The 21,409-nt window shown below is 39.8% G+C and overlaps 1 protein-coding gene across 1 annotated transcript in view; it reads left to right on the forward strand.

Annotated features, from left to right (window-relative positions):
- The first annotated feature begins 11,340 nt into the window (after positions 1-11,340).
- NOX1 (NADPH oxidase 1) overlaps positions 11,341-21,409 on the forward strand; it is a 28,900-nt gene continuing 18,831 nt past the window's right edge. Inside the window, exons 1-2 of the mRNA XM_077888965.1 lie at positions 11,341-11,564; positions 17,053-17,148. Of these exons, the coding sequence (XP_077745091.1) occupies positions 11,520-11,564; positions 17,053-17,148 (141 nt within the window). The 5' untranslated portion in view covers positions 11,341-11,519. The remainder of the gene's footprint in view (positions 11,565-17,052; positions 17,149-21,409) is intronic.

The following is a 21,409-nucleotide window of genomic DNA, read 5'->3' on the forward strand; positions in this document are numbered from 1 at the left end:
ATATAAAATTCCATTTTCTATGATGAATGAAAGTCCCCAAGATCAGTAGCATAGTTGATCCCAATCTTTTCATCACCTAGGACTTCTTACCTTATATTTCTCTCTATAGACTTTATAGTTTGAAAAATATTGTCTAACTTGAATTAAATAATAATGATTTTTAAAAAAGACTCATTTGTTTATTTTGGAGACAGAAAGAGAGTGCATACATGCACACAGAGGGAAGGGACAGAGGGAGAGGGAATGAGAGAATCTCAAGCAGACTCCCTGCTGAGCCCAGAGCCCCAACACTGGGCTTGATCTCATGACCCTAAGATCATGACCTGAACTGAAATTAAGAGTCAGAGGCTTAATCAACTGAACCACTCAGGTGCCCCAATAATGACTTTTTATAAGGTGGCCACAAACTTCATTAACTTTCAAATCATAACATCCAAATAATGTCCAGATTAGATACTAGAATTTTTAAAAATTGAGCTAGGTTCTTGGATACAAAATAAATACATCAGTTGAATCGTATATAGATGAAACAATAGATAAAAGCGATATCTAAATTATCATCCAAATTGTCAGGCAATAATAAATATAAATTATTAGGAATAAATATAGAGAAAAATATGCAAGACTTCTATGATTAAGTAATAATACTTTGTAGAGAGACATTTAAAAATACCAAAATGCTGTATCCCAGCCCTAGGGTTTAAGTTTGCTCAGTTCACATTCCCTCCCAGAACAGATGTGTAAGCTCACCTTCACTACCCTAATATAGATATCTAAGGCTTATAGGTGTCAAGAACTGAAGGGTCCATGGGGCACCTGGGTGGCTCAGTTGGTTAAGTGTCTGCCTTTGGCTCAGGTCATGATCTCGGGGTCCTGGGATTGAGCCCCACATCTGGCTCCCTGCTCAGTGGGGAGTCTGCTTCTCCCTCTCCCTCTGCCCCCAACTTGTGCTCACTCATGTAAACGCTCTCAAATAAATAAATAAATAAATAAATAAATAAATAAATAAATCTTAAAAAAAAAGAACTGAAGGCTCCAGGATTTTACCTTACTTACAGGCTAATAAGTGAGACCATATGTGTCATGGATGCTGGCAAAGACCCGAGACTACTGGGTCAGAGACATTGGACTTTATTACTCATGGCACAGCAAGTAGCAGGAGCTTCATGTTGTTTTGTGTGGGTTCCCCATGCCTCTCAAGTCCCACAGGGAGGTGTAGACAGGCTAGGGTCGGACCAGGCAGATGCTGTGCATGGAATAGGTTTGCTTTGTGGCCAAGGAACACTCAGCTTGGTGGATTCACTGATTTATAGCAAGCAGAAGAAAGCCTACTTTTTGTCTCTGGGTAAGTATTACCTCCTCTCTCACGGCTGCAAATATAAGTAACTCTGAGACATGCCTTGTGGAAAGAGCAGGTTGGAACCTTCCATCTTTGGCATATCCAGCAAGATTTGTAGGAGTGGAAGAGATTCTTGGAAGAGTAGCACCAACAAGTGGTGTTTGTGAGTACTGTGGGGAGATATCTGCATGGAACAGGTGGTTGGTGACAGGGAAAAAATCTTATTTTTTTAAAATTGAGGTATAATTGACATGTATCATATTAGTTTCAGGTATACACATAATGATTTGATACTTGTATACATTGTGAAATGATGGTAGATGCTGGTAATGGTTGTACAATGTTGTGAATGTACTAAATGCCCCTAAATTGTACATTTTAAATGGTGAATTTTTTGTTATGTGTATTTTACTGCAATTAAAAAAAAATCTGAGGTCCAGGCATTGGCTCCCTCCCACAGGATGGTCGGCTGGTAAAGCATTGGGCAGAATGGAATCATGTTCCTGCTCATGTGCAGACCATGGAAGACCAATGGGCACAGGTTTTGGGTTCAGGTTTTACCTTTTGGTGTGGCTATTCTATTAGTGCACTTGATTAGCTATAGGTGTGAGGATGGCTTTCTAGGATTGAGCTCCAGAGCCCCTGGGCCACTTGCCCTAACATATCCAGCAATTCTCTTCCTTGTCTCCACTTATCCCACACACCCCCAACCCATGCTGCAAATCCACCCTCGGTTTCAAGATACCTCCACTCTATCCAAAACCCAGTTCTATTTTCTTCACCAAGAGACTTTGTTAACCCATGGTGAAGAGCCTGAAACCAGACTCCTAACTTTTAACAATCAAAAAACCCTTTTCCTGACAGTAAGAAAAGCTCAGTTTTCAAAATTTAGATAATCTCATCCCGTGCTCTCTGGAAGGGAGTGCAAATATTTGCATCCTTTTTTGGGAGTATTCCTTTACCCCTAGAATGAGCTAAATGTTTCTAATAGAATAGAGGAAAATGTTTTTTTTAAAACAGTTACCTTTCCTTATTAAAATGACCAATCATTTATATCCTGCTTTACTTGCAACCAAAATAGTTGTAACTCATTTTTGCCATAGCACATGTTATGTTAATAATAGGAACTATAGACTCTCGACCTTTAGCTTTGAAAACTTGAGGCTTGGGAAGCCTGGGTGGTTCAGTGGTTGAATGTCTGCCTTTGGCTCTGGTTGTGATCACAGGGTCCTAGGATCAAGTCCGTATCAGGCTCCCTGCAGGAAGCCTGCCTCTCCCTCTGCTTATGTCTCTGTCTTTCTCTCTGTGGCTCTCATGAATAAATAAACAAAATCTTTAGAAAAAAACAAACTTGAGGCTTTATCTTCTTTCTTGGGCTGAGTAGGAAGTTCAGAGCCAGTGAATACAGTCATAGAAAACTCATTTCCTGCCATCTGTATTAGTTTCCTACTACTGCTGTAACAAATTACTACAAACTTGGTGGCTTAACCTTGTGGATGTTAGAAATCTGCAGTGGGTCTCACTATGCTAAAATCAAGGTATTTCCAGGGTTACATTCCTTTTGGTAGGTTCTGGGGGAGAACCCATTTCCTTGCCTTTTCCAGTTTCTAGAGCCTGCCTATATTCCTTGGCTCTTGGCTTCTTTCCACCATCTTCAAAGCCAGCAAGAGGATCATGTTCTCACATTATATCACTCTGACCTATCTTTCTGCCTCCTTCCATTTTTAAGGGTCCTTGTGATTACATCAGGCTGATCTGCATAATCCAGTATCCCTGTTTTGAAGTCAGCTGATTATCACCCTTAATTCCACTGGCACCCTTAGTTCCCCTTTACTATATAAAGTGACATATTCACAGGTTCCAGGGATCAGGATGTGGACATCTTTGAGAGGGGCCCATTATACTGCCTACCATGCCATCACTTGACAAATAGTTTTTGAATACCTACTATATGAATAGAGAGCTTTCTGCTCTCCCTTAGGGAGCCATCTGGATGAGATAGGACTTATTCAGAGAAAGGTAAATAACCATAGAAGGTTCACAGGCTGCAGGAGCGGTAAGAAGAAAAGAGGAACTCCTATGAAAATTAGAAGAGGGTGTGGTGTGATTGATGAGTTAAGAGAAGGCTTCCTGGAAGAGGCAGAACTTGCTCAGTCAGTCTCAAAAAAAGTTTGAATATTGTTCCAATGATATCAAAATGTTGAGTTCAGTGTGTTGAACAAGTTTTACGTACTGTTTAATTAAACAAGGAAGCCATTAGACTGAGGTGGCTATCATGCTTTGGTGGCCTATGTAAGTAAACAAACTAAAACCTCTGCATGTAAATGCTTCAAGGTTAAGAAATAGAAACCTAAGGAAAACCAATCAAAAACAGCCAACTAGGCTTGCTTTATTTATTTATTTATTTATTTATTTATTTATTTATGTATGTATTTATGTATTTATTTAAATTCAATCTGCCAACATATGGTATAACACCCATTGCTCATCCCATCAAGTGCCCTCCTTGGCTTTAAGCTATAGTCAATCAAATAATTTCCTTTCTTTGCTTCTGTACCTTCTCTAGGAGAGTTCTTCCCCTAGCTCCAGCCAGGGGATTGCTCCTAACCACTTCCGGTTTGGTGTTGCCCCAGTTAGAATTGATCTTTGTTCAAATAAACTGTCAGTATTTTTAATATGCCTCAGTTTATCTCTTAGCAATACACAGTTTTGAGTGCAGCTTTCCAAAGTAATAGTTGTAAAGTGAAAGTACTCCCTGCTATTTAATGTGATGTCACTATAACACTTATCAGCTTAAAAAGCACTGTCAGGATCCCTGGGTGGCGCAGCGGTTTGGCGCCTGCCTTTGCCCAGGGCGCGATCCTGGAGACCCGGGATCGAATCCCATATCGGGCTCCCGGTGCATGGAGCCTGCTTCTCCCTCTGCCTGTGTCTCTGCCTCTCTCTCTTTCTCTCTGTGTGACTATCATAAATAAATAAAAATTAAAAAAAAATTAAAAAAAAAAAGCACTGTCATAAGCTCTTTGGTGCTCACCACAGCCCCATAATGGAATGTAGGGAGGGCAGGGAACCACATGAACCTTGCCATCTTTAAGTCCCCAGGCCCCCTTCCAGGTCCAGTTCTGATCCCTATGTTCCTTTTTCCTAGCAGCCACAGGGACACCCCTGTTTTCTCTCCTTTTGGTAGCTGTCTCTTTAAGCCTAAATGCAGAATGAGACAGTCTTTCTACCTCCCCCACTTACTTGCTGCCATTGAAGCCAAGCATACAGGCTCATTTAATTTTAAAGTTTATCTGCTGACTACTCTGGAGAAACAGGGGATAAAGCAAATAGACATAAGGGAGTGGCAAATGTTCCATAATCTTACAAAGTTGATATAAGGTTGGCTTCTAATTAATAATTTCTGCTTTCTTTTTCAAAGGTAAAAGAAAGTACCATTGGGTTCAGGCCCTCTGCTTACAGTTTCTTAGGGATCATCATCATAGCAATAGGCAACTATGGAGTGCATTGTTATAATTGCTTTACATATTTTAACTCATTTAAATTCTTACAACAGCCCATTTTATGGACGAGTAAAATGAGGCAGACTTCAAACCTGCATAGACTGGCTCTGAAATCTGTGTTTCTTTCTTTCTTTCTTCTTTCTTTCTTTCTTTCTTTCTTTCTTTCTTTCTTTCTTTCTTTCTTTCTTTCTTTCTTTCTTTCTTTTTGAAATCTGTTTCTATACCACACTGGATCACTGCCTCTTCCCTAACACCAGTTCACTTTCTGCCCATTAATGTAGACTACTGCTTAGACATTTTTACCATGAGGAACCAACATATTAAGTTACATATGAAGAAACTGAGGCTGCGATATGTGAGACTTTTCCAAGGCAACATTGGTAGTGAGTGGGAGCTGGGATTTAAATCTAGCTTCATCACATCATGTCTTTAATAAAGGCCACTTTGTGAGATCTGGTTCTGATCCAACATAGTGAAAAGAATTTAAAAGAATAATAAATAATAAAAGAATCTGTTTCAAACAATATCACATTATCATTATGGGATGTTTTGTTTTTAGACACTGTGATCAAGGCCAGATTAATACCTTTAGAAGCTCTAAGTTCTAAAAAAGAGAAAGCTGTCTTTCCCACACCATCCTCTACAGATTCAAATTAAAAACAATAATAATTACAATTAGAAATGGAAAAATAAACACAAATGCCAATTTTTTTCATCATGGCTGCTTAAATTTTTCTTTTTGAAAACCAACAATTAATCTTTTTTCTTTTTAAAGACTTTTATTTTTTAAGATTTTATTTATGAGAGAGAGCATGGGCAGGGGCAGGGGAGAGGGAGAAGCAGGCTCCTCACAGACCAGGAAGTTCAATGCAGGGTTAGGTCCCAGGACCCCAGGACCATGACCTGAGCCAAAGGCAGATAGATGCTTAACCAACTGAGCCACTGAGGTACCCCAAAGATTTTTATTTTTTAAGTCATCTCTACACCCAACATGGGGCTTGAGCTCACAGCCCCAAGATCAAGAGTCACATGCTCTACTGACTGAGCCAGCCAGGTACTTTCCAACACAGTCTTAAAAGAATTCTTAAAAGCATTTTCCTGGGTGTCCTAAGCACATGTTTGTTAAGTAATTCAGTACTATTACTGTTACATGTTAATTCCTGGAAAAAATGTATAAAGTAACAGTAGTAAAGGTAATTTTGGGACAGTGACAGAAGCAAGTGATCAGGAAGACGACAGGCAGGCAAGTCAGGGAGGGAGGGGCTCTATGTTTGCAATTTGCAAATATCCACCTGAGGTGGGTGGGATCAACTGTCTACAGGAAATCTTTCCAAAAGACTACAGCCTATAGTATAACTGTAGATAAGTTACTGATGACATTTAAGTACTCCCTAGAGGTCAACCTCAAACTTGTCAATCTATAAACCTGGGAAATGCAAACATTGAGACAGTCTGGTAAAACATAAGGGAAGGGCGGTATTATAAAGTCTACAGCCAAAAGAAGGAAAACAATTCTTGGAGAATTTACCAAAAAAGGGAGGTTACCAGTAAGAAATTTTTAGTGTATTCACGATTGCCCAAGAAAAAGAAGCCTCAGATTTGGGGCATGAATATTTTATTTGGATTAATATAATTTTATTTTGAAAGGGCACAAATGATCCTGCTGCTGCAATTTAATAATATTCCATTTCTTCATGAGAGACACAGAGAGAGGCAGAGACATAGGCAGAGGAAGAAGCAGGCTCCTGGGAGGGAGCCTGATGCAGGATTCGATCTTAGGACCCCAGGATCACAACCTGAGCCAAAGGCAAACACTCAGCCACAGAGCCACCCAGGTGCCCCAATCATCAGACAGTCTTTGCCAGATTCTATACTCATCAATTTATCAATTGACTTTCTAATACTCTGATATCAGAAATAGGGGCCCCTCCCTCCAGACACAAGGCTTCATTCAGTGTGGCATGTCTAATTGTTCAGATAATACATAAATTGTCATCTAGATTATAAATCATTCTCTCATGAATCACAGGATCTCAACATTGGAAGATACTTCAAAGACATTTAATTAACCATCCATCTGGTGCTGAAATTCCCCCTATAAAATAGCTGGGGAGAAGGCATTCATTTTTCCTTCAGCATCTCAAATTAACAGAAAACTCATTACCTCTTCACTTCTCTAAACACCTGTGTGAGAAAATTTTGCTTTTATTGAACAAAAATATGTTGCTGGGGCAGCCCGGATGGCTCAGTGGTTTAGCGCCGCCTTCAGCCCAGGGCGTGATCCTGGAGACCCGGGATCGAGTCCCGCGTAGGACTCCCTGCATGGAACCTGCTTCTCCCTCTGCCTGTCTCTGCCTCTCTCTGTGTGTGTGTCTCTCTTGAATAAATAAATAAAATCTTTAAAAAAAATGTGTTGCTGCTTTAGAGTCTTCAATCTTGGGTTGACCTCTTGGAACCACATACAAAACAAACTAAACCTTAAACAACAACAACAACAACAACAACAAAACCCAAATGTAGATAAGTTCATTTTCTCCACAAACCTCTTTTCCAGGCCAAATTCCCTAAATCTTTTAACACTTCCTAATATAAAATGGTTTCAAATCATTACATCATTCTGGTTACCTTCCCAAGGACAAGCTTTAGTTTCTCTTTTAAGATGTGGTCTTGAGCATGTTCAAGAGCTTCTGTAAAATTTGCAGAAGTAAGATACTTTTATCACACCTGGTTAAGATGATGGTCTCTTTCTGCTCCTCCTTCCCCTCTGTCATACTTCCCCTCATGTCAAGCCACACTGGAGTGGCCATACGCATTTCTGGATAGAACTAAAGGGAAGTTGTGTTGGTGGTATATTTAGTTTGGATTTTGAAGAATATATATTATGTGGTGCACTGATACTTTCATAGTTAACTGATTGCTAGCTGTCTTAATACAGGAATGACTTCACCACCTACTGTGCTGATTTCACATAGCACTGTGACACTAAGTTGCATGTGTGTTAGAACGCTAATAAAAGTGTTTTTTGTTTGTTTGTTTTAAGATTTTATTTATTTATTCATGAGAGACACAGAGAGAGAGAGGCAGAGACACAGGCAGAGGGAGAAGCAGGCTCCATGCGGAAAGCCTGATGTGGGTGGGACTCGATCCCAGGGCTCCAGGATCACGCCCTGGGCTGAAGGCAGATGCTTAACTGCTGAGCCACCCAGGCGTCCCTAAAAGTGTTTTTTGTGAGTTTTGTGCTATTGAAGAGATTTTTTAGCTTTGTAAAATATGAAATGTGCTATTCATTGAACTGTATATTTACAATGAGGAAATTTTATGGTATATAAATTATACATCAATAAAGCTGTCAAAAATGTGCTATGATTTCTTATTTTAAATATTCACTTTTGTGCCTAAAGTAAAATAGGAACATACAGCCAGGTATTGACAAAAAGTTATGCCAAACATCATACTTAAGGGTGAAATGTGGAAAGAACCCCCTTTGAGACTGGGAATTGGACAAGATCACTGTTACTATCTTTGCTCAACATTGTATTGGAAGTTCTAGTGAGTGCAGCAAGCCAAAAAGGAAGAAGAAGGAGAAGAAGAAGAAGAAGAAATAAAAGATAAAAGATAAAAGAAGGTAGAAATGAAATTGTCATTATACCAAAAATAAGACTTAGTTTATAAAAATCCAAAACATCAAATACAAAGATATTAGAATTAATAAGTTCAGAGACATTGCTAGATATAAGAATCAATATGTAAAAATAAGTTGCCCTTTTAAGTAATAGCTATAATTAAAAGTTAAAAAGGTATGATTTATAATCCTATAAAAATATAAAGTACTGAGCAACAAATGTAACAAAGGAGGTGCAAGGGGAAGTTGAATCCAAAATTTACATAAAAGTGCAAAAGGTCAAGAATAGCCAAAACATTCTTAAAGAACAAGGTGGGGAGACCTGTCCTATTAAATGTCAAGATTTGTTATAAAACCATAGGAATTAAGGCCATGGCATGGGGTAAACTGAATAGAATTCAAGAATAAACCCACCTGTATATAGAACTGACATTTAGATCAGTGAAGAAAGTGTACTTTTCAAAAATAGTGCTGGCACAATTTGTTTTCCATATGGAAAAATAGTAAATTGGGCCCCTACCTCATACCATACATAAAAACATCAACTCCAGATGGAGTCAAAACAAATATGAGAGGCAAAAAATAAAACTTTTAGAAGAAAATGCAAAATAATTTTTTAAAAAGATTTTATTTATTCATGAGAGACACACAGAGAGAGAGAGAGAGGCAGAGACATAAGCAGAGGGAGAAGCAGGCTCCATGCAGGGAGCCCCATTTGGGACTCAATTTGGGATGAGCCAAAGTCAGATGCTCAACCGCTGAGCCACCCAGGTGTCCCTGTAAAAAAATGTCTTTTTTTTAATATGCATATTTTTATTGGAGTTCGATTTGCCAACATATAGTATAACACCCAGTGCTCATCCCGTCAAGTGCCCCTCTCAGTGCCCGTCACCCAGTCACCCCATTCCCCTGCCCACCTCCCCTTCCAGTACCCCTTGTTCATTTACCAGAGTTAGGAGTCTCTCATCTTAATGATTTCTGGGTATTAAAGGATTTCTAAAAGTAGACACAAAATGTATAAATTACAAAAGAAACTGATAAATCAGAGTACATTAAAATTAGGAACTTCTATTTATCAAGAAACACTATTGAGAAGATGATAAGACAAGCCATAAATGTAACCGATCAAGGATTAATATCAGATTATAAAGGGAACTCAAATCTATAAACATAGAAAAATGAAACAATATAAATATAGGCCAAAAACTAAAATGGTCACTTCTCAAAAGACAAAATTCAAAGGGTCAATAGTTGAGTTAAAAGATGCCCAACCTGGGGTGCCTGGGTGGCTCAGTGAGTTGTATCTGCCTTCAGCTCAGGTCATGATCCCAGGGTCCTGAGATCAAGTCTTGCATGGGGCTCCCTGCTCAGCCAGGAGCCTGCTTCTCTTTTTGCCTACCCCTCCCCCTACTTGCGTGCTTGCGCTCTCTCTCACTATCAAATAAATGAATAAAATCTTTAAAAAAAGATGTTCAACCTCATTAGTAATCAGGGAATGAAAATTAAAGTCACAACAAAGTAATATTTTATTATCACTGGAATCATAAAAATAAAAAAGTCTAATAAAAAATATCAAGTGTTGGTAAGCATCTAGAGAAAGTTGACATTACGCAGTAAAGTTGAATGTGTGCAAATCCCAGGACCCAGGAATTTCACTCCAGGATATATATACTCTAGAGTAACTGTAGCATATATACATCATTTTATCAACATTGTTCTATTATCATCCAACACAATATTGAGTGAAAGAAGCAAATCACAAGGACATATATACATACAACCAACTAGGTCTCATTTCTTGAAAAGCTCAAAAACAGGAAAAATCAAACAATATGGTATGTTGTTTAGGGATGCACTCAGTTAGTAAACCTATGAAGAAAAACAAGGCAATAATTACCTCAAATTTCAAGATAGTAGTCACATCTGATGGTGGAGGGAGAGAGGAATATGGGAATTGTAATAAAAGAGGGACACACAGAGGGTTTTAAGATGCTGGAAATAAATATTCTATTTTTTAAACCTGGGTAGTGTGTACATAAATATTCATTCCTTAAAATTATTCTTTAAAGTACATATATATGTTTTATGCATGCTTTTGTGTGTGACATATTTCACCATTTTAGAAAAGGAAAAAAAGATCAGTGCCCAGAACTGAACACGCAACTCTAGTTAATCCATATTAGAAAACTATCACCTGTCAGAGTATTCTGCCTCTGGGTTTTTTTTTTTTTTAAGATTTATTTATTTTTTTGTGGGGTAGGGGCAGAGGGAGAGGGAGAGGGAGAGAGAATCCTCCAGCAGACTCCCCGATGAGCTCAGAGCCTGGCGTGGGCTCAATCCCAGGACCCTGAGATCGCGACCTGAGCCGAAATCAAGAGTCGGATGCTTAAGCGACTGAGCCACCCAGGCGTCCCTCTGTCTTTGTTGTTTTGAACCAAATTTAGCTCCTAAATTTTCTCTTATTTATTTAGCCATTTTTTTCACTTGTCCTGCCAGCCAGTCTAGCTCTCTGGAGAGCCAGATCATCCTCCAGGGGAACACATATGGTGACGTTTCTGAGCTAGCTGGTCTGAGGTCCAAATCCAGTGTGCAGATGTGGCAGCTTTTCTTAAAGCTTAACAGGCTTGCTTCCTGCTCTGCTTCTCCTGAGGTCATCTGTTTGTAGCCCCAGCCTTTAGTGACAAGCTTTAGCAATTGTCTTATCAGGAAAGCAATGCCTCATACTAGGTCATGTTGATAAGATGATGAGAGAGAATATTCTCACTCAAGAAGATTGCTATTTCCTGAAGGGATAAATCCCCACTAGGGAAAACCCCTGTGGTTCTCATAAGTAGGGCTGGTCTACTGAAGCCGATAACATAGTTCCGTCCAGAGGAGGAAGGAAGAATGCACTTATTTCATTCCTTGAAGCTTTCTGGGTAATTGTGCATCTTTCCTATCTTAAAGACTCACATACTCTGAGCTAGACAGAGGTGCTAACCTTGAAGAACCTCTCTAGAATCCAGGTTGCTGAATCTTCCTGCTGCCTAGAGAGACTCTAAACCACCTCCAGACCATGGGCAACTGGGTAGTTAACCACTGGTTCTCAGTTTTGTTTCTGGTAAGTAATGTTTCACTATGTTTTTTTGTTTCATTATCTATCTTTTCTAAAATTTTATTTATTTATTCATGAAAGACACACAGAGAGAGGCAGAGACAAAGGCAGAAGGAGAAGCAGGCTCCATGCAGGGAGTCCGATGCGGGACTCGATCCCAGGACCCTGGGATCACAACACGAGCGGAAGGCAGATGCTCACCCACTGAGCCACCTACATGCCCATGTTTCACTATCTATTAATCACTCTTAATAGAGTAAGGAGAGATTATTTTTGTTAATATTTCTAAAGTTATTCGAAAAGGAAATATTCTATGCCAGTATTGGGCCCATTAAGGCCAGTTTTATCAGTTAAAAAGCCCAGCTCTAAGATTACACATGTATGTTTTCTAAAATCTGTGTATGATATATGTCACCATTTTAGAAAAGAGAAAAACTCCAACTCGAGAAATTGGTTGGTAAAGAGACAAATGATATAAACCACAAGTATTTGGAATTTCAATGTTTTCATTTTCTGTCTTTTTTCTCTTCCATCTCACTTCTAACCACTGCCATGCACATTCATTTCTCTTCATCCTTTCTGTACTACCACTGTACTTCTCTCATCTTCATTGAGATTTCATAAAGTCATTGAATGTTTGAGATAGAACTAAACTTGGAGATCATGGCCCAGTGCTGTCCATTATAGAAATGTGATGTGAGCTACATATGTAAATATAAATTTTTCTAGTACCTACATTAGATTATATTAATGTCTAGTAATATATTTGGTTTAACCCAATATATGAACAATGTTATCCTTTTAACAGATAATCAATATCAAACATATTAATGAGGGCGCCGGGGTGGCTCAATCAGTTAAGCCTCTGCCTTTGGCTCAGGTCCTGATCCCAGGGTGCTAGGATCAAGCCCTGCATTGGGCTTTCTCCTCAGCGGGGAGTCTGCTTCTCCCTCTCCCTCTGCCCGCCACTTCACCTACTTGTGCTCTCTCTCTCCCTCTCTCTCTCTCTGTCAAATAAATAAATAAATACATCTAAGAAATATTAACATGTTGGGGATGGGCAGTGCTCTTTTTCTAAAACTAATGTGCCTTATATGTTCAGGTATGCACTTTGCAGTAATTCACTGTGTATTTGGGTGTGATATGGTTTACTTTTCTACCATATTTGTAATTTTATGTATTCCATACCCTTTGTGGGAATTCATGTATTATAGCAAAATACAAGGGAAATGGGACTATTTGCAGTGTCATATGGGAAATCTTTTAATAAGTATATGTAAATAAAATAAAAAATGTGTCCCCATATTCTCTCCCAAAGCAATAGCAAAACATATTTTGTTAGATATTTAATTTTTAATGTTTTCTATAATTTACAAACATATAGCTTCCCATAATTATTATTTTCTTAACCATGATACTACAATTTTCCTAATAAGTTTTATCTTAAAATACTGAATGTCCTGACCTTTTATAGAGGTATTTATTTATTTATTTTTAAAAGATTTTATTCACTTATTAATGAGAGACACACACACACACAGAGGCAGAGACACAGGCAGAGGGAGAAGCAGGCTCCATGCAGGGAGCCCGATGTGGGACTCGACCCCGGGGACTCCAGGATCATGTGCTGAGCGAAGGCAGATGCTTAACCGCTGAGCCACCCAGGCATTCCTTTATAGAGGTTTTTAATTTGTTTTATTTTTTTATTTTTAAAGATTTTATTTATTTATTTATGAGAATGCACAGAGAGGAGAGAGAGAGAGAGGCAGAGACGCAGGCAGAGGGAGAAGCAGGCTCCATGCACCAGGAGCCCGACGTGGGATTTGATCCTGGGTCTCCAGGATCACGCCCTGGGCCAAAGGCAGGCGCCAAACCGCTGCGCCACCCAGGGATCCCTTTTAATTTGTTTTAAATGATTTTAAATTATGCTTCACATAGATTTTCCAATAAACTTTACAGTCAAAAAATATTTTTAAAAAAGGAAATAATAATGAGATCGTTTAATGTATTTTTTTACTAAGTTTTTGAAACCCTCTATGTATTTTATGCTTACAGCATATCTAAATTAGGACTAGCCACATTTCAAGTGATCACATGTGGGTAGTGGCTATGGCATTGCATAGTGCAGATACAAACCAGTTCCTTTATTTTTTACAAGGGAAAATAAGACCCATATGTTACACAGTGAATTGATTGCAGAGCCATCACTCAAATCCAGCTTCCCAGGGTTCTTTACCATACCATATATGCACAATCCCCTTCTACACACACACACACACACACACACACACACACACACACACACACACCTATCCCCACTCTCGTTCATCCGTTTCTGAGCCATCCCTGAACTTGGAACACCCTGTGTTCTTTCTCACTTTCCTAGATCTTCATGTCATCACACCTTCTGGGGTTATCTCTTTTCTTCAATTGTTTCCTTTGGGTCCCCAAGGACTGCCCAGGTATTCAAGGGAGAAAAGTGTAAAGGGCAATCATATTCCCCTGGAGGGTTGTTTGTTTTGCATTTAACAAAAGGCCAAGTACTTATTTTGGTATGTTACCCTATGCTTTATATTTTCAATGCTCAATGTTGTGTATTTAATTCCTTTTGCACTAGTTTAGGAGACAGGGAACCTGAGGATTAGTTTCACTTCGGCTGTTGAGTGATCTTGATCAAATTATTTATGTTCTCTACACTTCACATCCCCTACGCATATGTGTGTTGGGGGGAGGAGGTAAATTAAATAACTAGACTAGATACAAGTATAAGCCTGTGTCTAGTTATAAAATCCTCTGCATTTTGTACCCTTCTCTTGGTTTTTCTCATAGAGCTCATCACCCAATATGGCGACTCACATTTAACTCTGTAGCTTTGAATTTCCACCCCCTACCAATCTTGCTGGCAGGCTCAGACTTCTTACTATCTCTGACATATACTCCTATGCACGCTTTATTTTTTAAAATATTTTATTTATTCATGAGAAACAGAGAGAGAGAGAGAGACAGAGACAGAGACAGAGAGACAGAGAGGCAGAGACACAGGCAGAGGGAGAAGCAGGCTCCACGCAGGGAGCCCGACGTGGGACTCGATCCCGGGTCTCCAGGATCACGCCCTGGGCTGAAGGCGGCGCTAAACTGCTGAGCCACCCAGGCTGCCCCCTATGCACTCTTTTAAAAAGATTTTATTTATTTATTTGAGAGAGGGTGAGTGAGAGAGAGCATGAGCAGGGGGAGGGACAAAGGAAGAAGGAGGCGCACACTCCTGATGCCGGGCTCCATCCCAGCATCCCGGGATCACGACACGAGCCAAAGGCAAATGCTTAACTGATTGAGCCACCTAGGCGCCCCACACTATTTTTTTAAAGGATGTATTTATTTATTTATCTGAGAGAGAAAGCATGTGTGCTGGAGAGTGCGCAGGGGGTCAGGGCAGAGGGAGAGGGAGAGAGAAACTCTAGCAGACTCCCCGCTGAGCGGGAAGCCCTCTCGGGGCTTGATCTTACCAGATCTTACCACTCCGAGACCATGACCTGAGCCAAAACCAAAAGTTGGGCACTTAACCGCCACCCGGGCTCCCCCTATGCGCTATTTTTTAAAAGCAAAGAGAGATTATTCCAAAAAACATTCCGACTCCTCCTTTTGCCCGGGCTTCCACTTCACTTTCCACCCGTGATGGAAGGAAATGAGAGTGAGGGTGGGAAATGCAATTCCTTACTCCCAGATGTCACTGTATTCACCTTGCCTACAGTTGGGGATGGTCTGCCATGGGGGCAAAGAACTCTCGGAGCCTGAAATATTTCTGCTTTCTCTAAAAAAAAACTCAGTCTTCTGAACTCTTGAGGTGTCTGTGGCTTTCACCTCTCCTCTTCTATTAGGATCAAAGGATCTCTGAAAGACACTCAACTCTGGAAATAGTGTCTGAGCAAAGAATGCAGGAAGAAATTGGTTAGTACAGCCAGCCTGGTAATGACACAAGTCTATAATTAGAATTTATTGAGCTCCCAGTATGCACCGACCATGGTTAATCACTCCACATGCATCATTTCACATAAGCCCACAGCATTGCTATGAGTTAGATATCGTTATTAACCTCACTGTATAGAAGAAACTAAGGCTCAGAGAAATTAAATCACATGTCTGTCTGAGATTACAGAACTAGAAAGCAGTGAAGCTAGAATTTGGGCCCAAGGAGTTTGACTCCAGTATCACTTTAAATCATTATGCTATGCTACTGGAGGTGTGTGAGTGGTCCAGATCTAGGGAATCTGAATGGGCCCTGTCCTAGGCTAAAGGACCCTCTACTTGTGGGGTTAAGATGGTTCTGATCCACCCTGGGGCCAACAATATATATTAGGGGCATCCTAGTGACCTACAGTCCTGCTCAGTTACACACTAGCACCTCGTGGCACCTGGGTGGTTCAGTCTGCCATTGGCTCAGGTCATGATCTCAGGGTTCTGGGATCCAGCCCGAGTTGGGGCTCCCTGCTCTTCAAGGAGTCTGCTTCTCCCTCTCCCTCTGCCTGCTGCTCCCCCTGCTTGTGCTCACAGACACTCTCTCTCTAATAAACAAATAGACTCTTAAAACAACAACAAACTGGAGCCTCAAAGCTTGAGCTAGAGCCACATTAGTTGGTCTCCAAGGCAATGGGGCAGTAGGTTCCAAATTCCCCCTTTGCCAATGCAGAGACAGAGCTTGGGATAGACAAAAGCAGACTTAAGAGCTCAACTGAGTCCAGAGCAATGATAGGTTAATTTGAAAGGAGACTCACAATCTAAAAACAAGAAAATGTGTGTCAGGGCGTAATTAAAGAGGCAGGCCCATCTGGAACGGTTTAGTCCTTTTCAGATGGGTATTGTCACAGATGTTAAATTTATTCCTTGTTTCTTTAGAAATCCATTTATTCACTTATTGCTATCTTTTAGCCACAATAGTTCAAATGCTCCCAGACCAGAGTTGGCAAATCTTTTCTGTAAAGGGCTAGGTAGTACATATTTTAGGCTTTGGAGGCCATATAGTTTCTGTCACAGCTACTCAATGCTTCCATTGAATTATGAAGACATCCATAAACAATATAAAAATAAGAAGGTATGGTTAAGTTCCAATACCACTGTATTTATGGATGCTGAAATTAGGATTTTATGTAATTTTCATATCATGAAATATTATTCTTCTTTTGATTTTTCCAACCATTTAAACATGTGAAAACAAAAAAATGAAAACCATTCCTAATTTGTAGGCTGTATAAAGCAAGTGGTGAGCTGGATTTGGCCCACAGGCCTTGATTTGCTGACCCTGATTGCTAGGGTCTAATGCATTTCTTAAGTGTTAACTCTTTCTGAAAATAAGTTAGATGCTAGATGGATTGTATTCATTTAAAATGAAAACAGATAGAAACAAAATAGCCAAAATGGTGACATTATTTCCTATCCCTTACCTATTCATTTCCATACCCAAATTCTTCTTGATTCTTTGCTTGTTTTTTTCTTCCTCTAGGCTACTTGGTTGGGGCTGAATGTTTTCCTGTTTGTACATGCCTTCCTGTCATATGAGAAAGCTGATAAGTACTACTATACCAGAGAAATCCTGGGGGTGAGTATCACAGTTGTGGTGATATGGAGAACCTCTGTTGTTTTTGTTTTTGTTTTTGTTTTTGTTTGTTATTTGCGACCTGGGCTCCTTTGAGACCCAATGCCCTGATTTCCTCTAGGGCTGGGGTTCCCAGAAAAAGAAAATACAGGATGCCCAGTTAAATTTTTTTAAAGACTTTATTTGAGAGAGTGAGTGAGTGAGTGAAAGAGAGAGAGCATGAGTGGGGAGGGGGGTGCAGAGAGGAACAGAGGGAGAGAGAGAAGTAGACTCCCCACAGAGTAGGGAGCCTGACGTGGGGCTCAATCCCGGGACTCCAGGATCATGACCTGAGCTGAAGGCAGACTGAGCCACCCAGGCACCCGTTCCCCGCCCCAGTTAAATTTTATTTCCAGAAAAATAAATCATTTTTGGTATATTTTCAATATTGCATGGGACATAGATATGCTAAAAAATTATTTGATTTTTAAAATCTGAAGTTCAAATTTATCTGGACATCCAGTATTTTTGTTCACTGAATCTGACAGCCCTATCTAGGGTGTACTCCCCAGACCCAATAATAAAAACACACAATAAAGAAAATTATTTAGCAGTCATTTTCTTTTCTTTTCTTTTTTTAAAAAAAGATTTTATTTGCCAGAGAGAGAATGAGCAGGGGGAGTGGGAGAGGGAGAAGCAGGCTCCCCATGCTGAGCAGGGAGCCCTATGTGGAGCTTGATCCCAGGACCATGGGTCCATGTTCTGAGCTGAAGGCAGACACCCAACTGACTGAGCCATCCAGGCACCCCTAAGCAGTCATTTTTCAAATGACCCAAGTACTCCTATAGAGTGTGAGGGGAAAGCTAACTTTGCAGTTAACTTTGCAGTTAAGCTAACAGTGCCCCTGCCCCTACTTTAACCAAAGCAGCCTTTACCTGTCTTATGGACTCTTGCTTATGATTTCCAGAAAGAGTTTGGTTTAAAACAAGTAAACAAACAACTTGAAAACCACTGCTGTAGACTGCTCTCACAGAATAATACTTCTCTATCAAACAAGAGGGAGATTTAGGGGGTCTGTGGGGTGAGTGGCACTGCAGAACTCAAGGGCTGAAGAAAAGCAGGGGTCAGGTGAAGATAACAGGATGGAAAAGGCTGTGGAAGAGATAGATGAAGAACAGAAGAGGGAGGGTGGGGGGAGGTGGATAGGGGACATTGGTGATGACCAGGAAGAAGCATGGAGGTGAAAATGATCATCTCACAGGCTCATCAATCTGGACACTATCCAACTAGAAAAGCAAAACTGACTGCTAACTCTAGTGAGTTTTTCAGTAACGGGTAAGGGATTTGGTTAAATCACTTTCACCTTGACTAGATCATTGGATTTCCACAAAGACCCATCCAGTGTACATGGTTAAAGACAGCTTGTCCTTTTAAAAAAAATCCTTTTCTCTCTAAAATCAAAAGATCCATGTTGAGATCACAACTAATTTGAATGTTCTGTTCATGGCTTATTTCACCCTGCTGTTTTCCATTTTAAATGTTGGTCCTTGAGCCCTCTTTGGAAACTATAACTCCAAAGGAAGTGTTAATTTATTTTTAAAAAGCTTTTTAGTAAAAGAATGATGCAATAAATGTGACTAGTTATTAAGAGCTTAATTTATTTATGACCAAAAAAGTCAGCAGCAGAAAAATGAATCATGCTGATATCCTGTGGACATCTTGTTCATTTCATTTTTTTAAAAAAAATCCTCTCTATTAAAAAAATTAATTATAAATAATGCTTTCAGTGACATCAAGTGATACAGAAGTGTATAACTAAAATGTGAAAATTGCCCTCCCATCCCATTCCCCAAAGATAACCACTGTTAATAATTTTGGCAGGGGGGCACCTGGGTGGCTCAGTGGTTGAGCATCTGCCTTTGGCTCAGATTGTGATCCCAGGGTCCTGGGATTGAGTCCCACATCAGGATCCCCACAGGGAGCCTGCTTGTCCCTCTGCCTATGTCTCTGCCTCTCTCTGTGTGTCTCTCATGAATAAATAAATAAATAAATAAATAAATAAATAAATAAATAAATCTTTAAAAAATAATTCTGGGGTGTGTGTCTCTTTAGATGCTCTGGCATAAGCTCACAAATGTATCAGACATACAGGTTTTGTTTTGAGGTAGGTACTATTTTTATTCACTTTTATATTTCCTGTATACAGTAAAATTTGCTTTTTTTTGGTGTATCATTCTATGAGTTTGGATAGACACATACAGTAGCAAAGAGTTTTTTGTTTTAATTGAAAAAGGGATCACATCATAGATATTGGCTGGAAGTTGCTTCTTATTATATTTCAGATATCTTTCCATGTGAGTATGTAACTAGTGATATGCTGGAACTAGCTCATGCCAGCTTGCAATAGCCAATTATGTGCATCTCTTCCCACCCCTATATTTAATGGTGTTCAATGACATCCAATTGGTATCTTGAAATCTGCCACGGTGGGAGTATTTACATCATGTAAATTGACAAATGCTGGAAATCAAGACTTCCCCTCTTCCCTGAAAGCTGGATGTTAAACATTTACCACTCCTACTCCACTGCATATATAGCTTTCATCCTTTTAAGCACCTAACAGTCCATGGCATTGATGGGCCATAATTTGTTTAATCATTCTGTAGTTATTTCTTAAATTTGTGCTTCCTCTAGGAAAATACAGAGAGTTATTTGATTCACCATGAAGCAGAGCAAATAAATAATAGAAGAAGCAATTTAAATTCATAGCGAGACATTAATGACAGCAGCAGTTGAATTTGAACATCAGGTAGAGTTGATATTGAAAAGTGCACATAAATTGGGATATTCCAATGTGCTGCAATGGGGGAAAAAGATGTCCTCTAAAAAGAATTTATCCCCATAGAGATAGCCCCTACAGAATATGGAACTGTGAAATTGTAGTCCTATCTCTTCCATTCACTTGCCGATTTTAGCTTTAAGAAACCTCTGTGTCTCAAGTCAGCAAGCTGTGCACACCAGTGTGGAAATGCAGGATTTTTGAGATGAGCAGAGAAAATTTACTCAGAAATGGAACAGAATGTCTCTTTCAAAAACAGTTGGAGCGTGACTCAGCAGAGGGAGAAAATACAGGTCATATGGAAGAGCCAGAAATGGAAAACAGTAGGGCAGCTTCTGTTCGCTGCACTGCTTAACACTGTGAGCCATTAGGGATGTTAGGCAGATCTCGACTTGGCTTGATGTCACATTGCCCTGGGTTTAGGTGTCATATGGAAAAATAATTTTCGTGCTGGAGAGATTTTTAGAAACAGGGAGGAAAAGAAGAAGAAAAGGAGAGTTGGGGGGGGAGAGATTGTGAACTCTAACCCATGTTCTTCCTTTCTTCGAGTTGCTGATTGGCACACAGGTAAGTCTGGCCAATCAGCTAAAGTGAGACACAAATTGTCTGGCTGCTGCCACCACTTCTGCAGCTGATGTGAGATTGTTGCCCTCTGTAACTTGCAGTCCCAAGTACATGGAGCTGACTCAGAGACCAGTTGCACAGTCAAGTAGAGAAGCTGGATTTGACTACCATGGGATTGAGCATTGTTCTGTCCAGCCTATACCTAATCAAGCCTGTTTTGGCACTAGATACTTCCTTGAAGCATTCATTCCTTGTGTCCTTTTCTGGCAGCTTCTACTGCTGGATCAGATTGATCTTGATGTATGCTGTCTGGCCACCTAAGGAAATCAGTTTGAAATTCTGTTCTCAGAAGTTCTCCTTTCTCAGATCTTTACCTAAGTTTAAAATGTTTGCTCTGAGGGGTTCATTAGTCTTGCCTAAGCTGTATTCATTTATTAAAGACATTTTAAAAATATTTTATTTATTTGTTTATTCACGAGAGACATGGAGAGACAGGCAGAGACATAGGCAGACAGAGAAGCAGGGCCCCTGTGGGGAGCCTGATGCTGGACTCGATCCCAGTATCCTAGGATCATGCCCTGAGCCAAAGACAGATGCTCAACCACTGAGCCACCCAGGTGTCCCTATTAAAGACATCTCAAATATAAATGGTTAAATTTTTTATTGTTCATTTGGATGATTATGACATGCCTATAATTGCAACATTAGAAAATATAGAAGAGGGAATAGTCACCATCTGTAATTATACCTCTAAATATCTAAGCTTTATTTAAAATGCAAATAAGAACATATACAATCTTCAAGGTTGTTTTACAAATGACAAACAATAAAATAATAAGTGGGTGTATTTTTTAAAGATTTTATTTATTTGAGAGGGACACA

This window comes from Canis aureus, chromosome X, assembly GCF_053574225.1.
Source record: "Canis aureus isolate CA01 chromosome X, VMU_Caureus_v.1.0, whole genome shotgun sequence".
In the NCBI taxonomy this organism is placed as follows: Eukaryota; Metazoa; Chordata; class Mammalia; order Carnivora; family Canidae; genus Canis; species Canis aureus.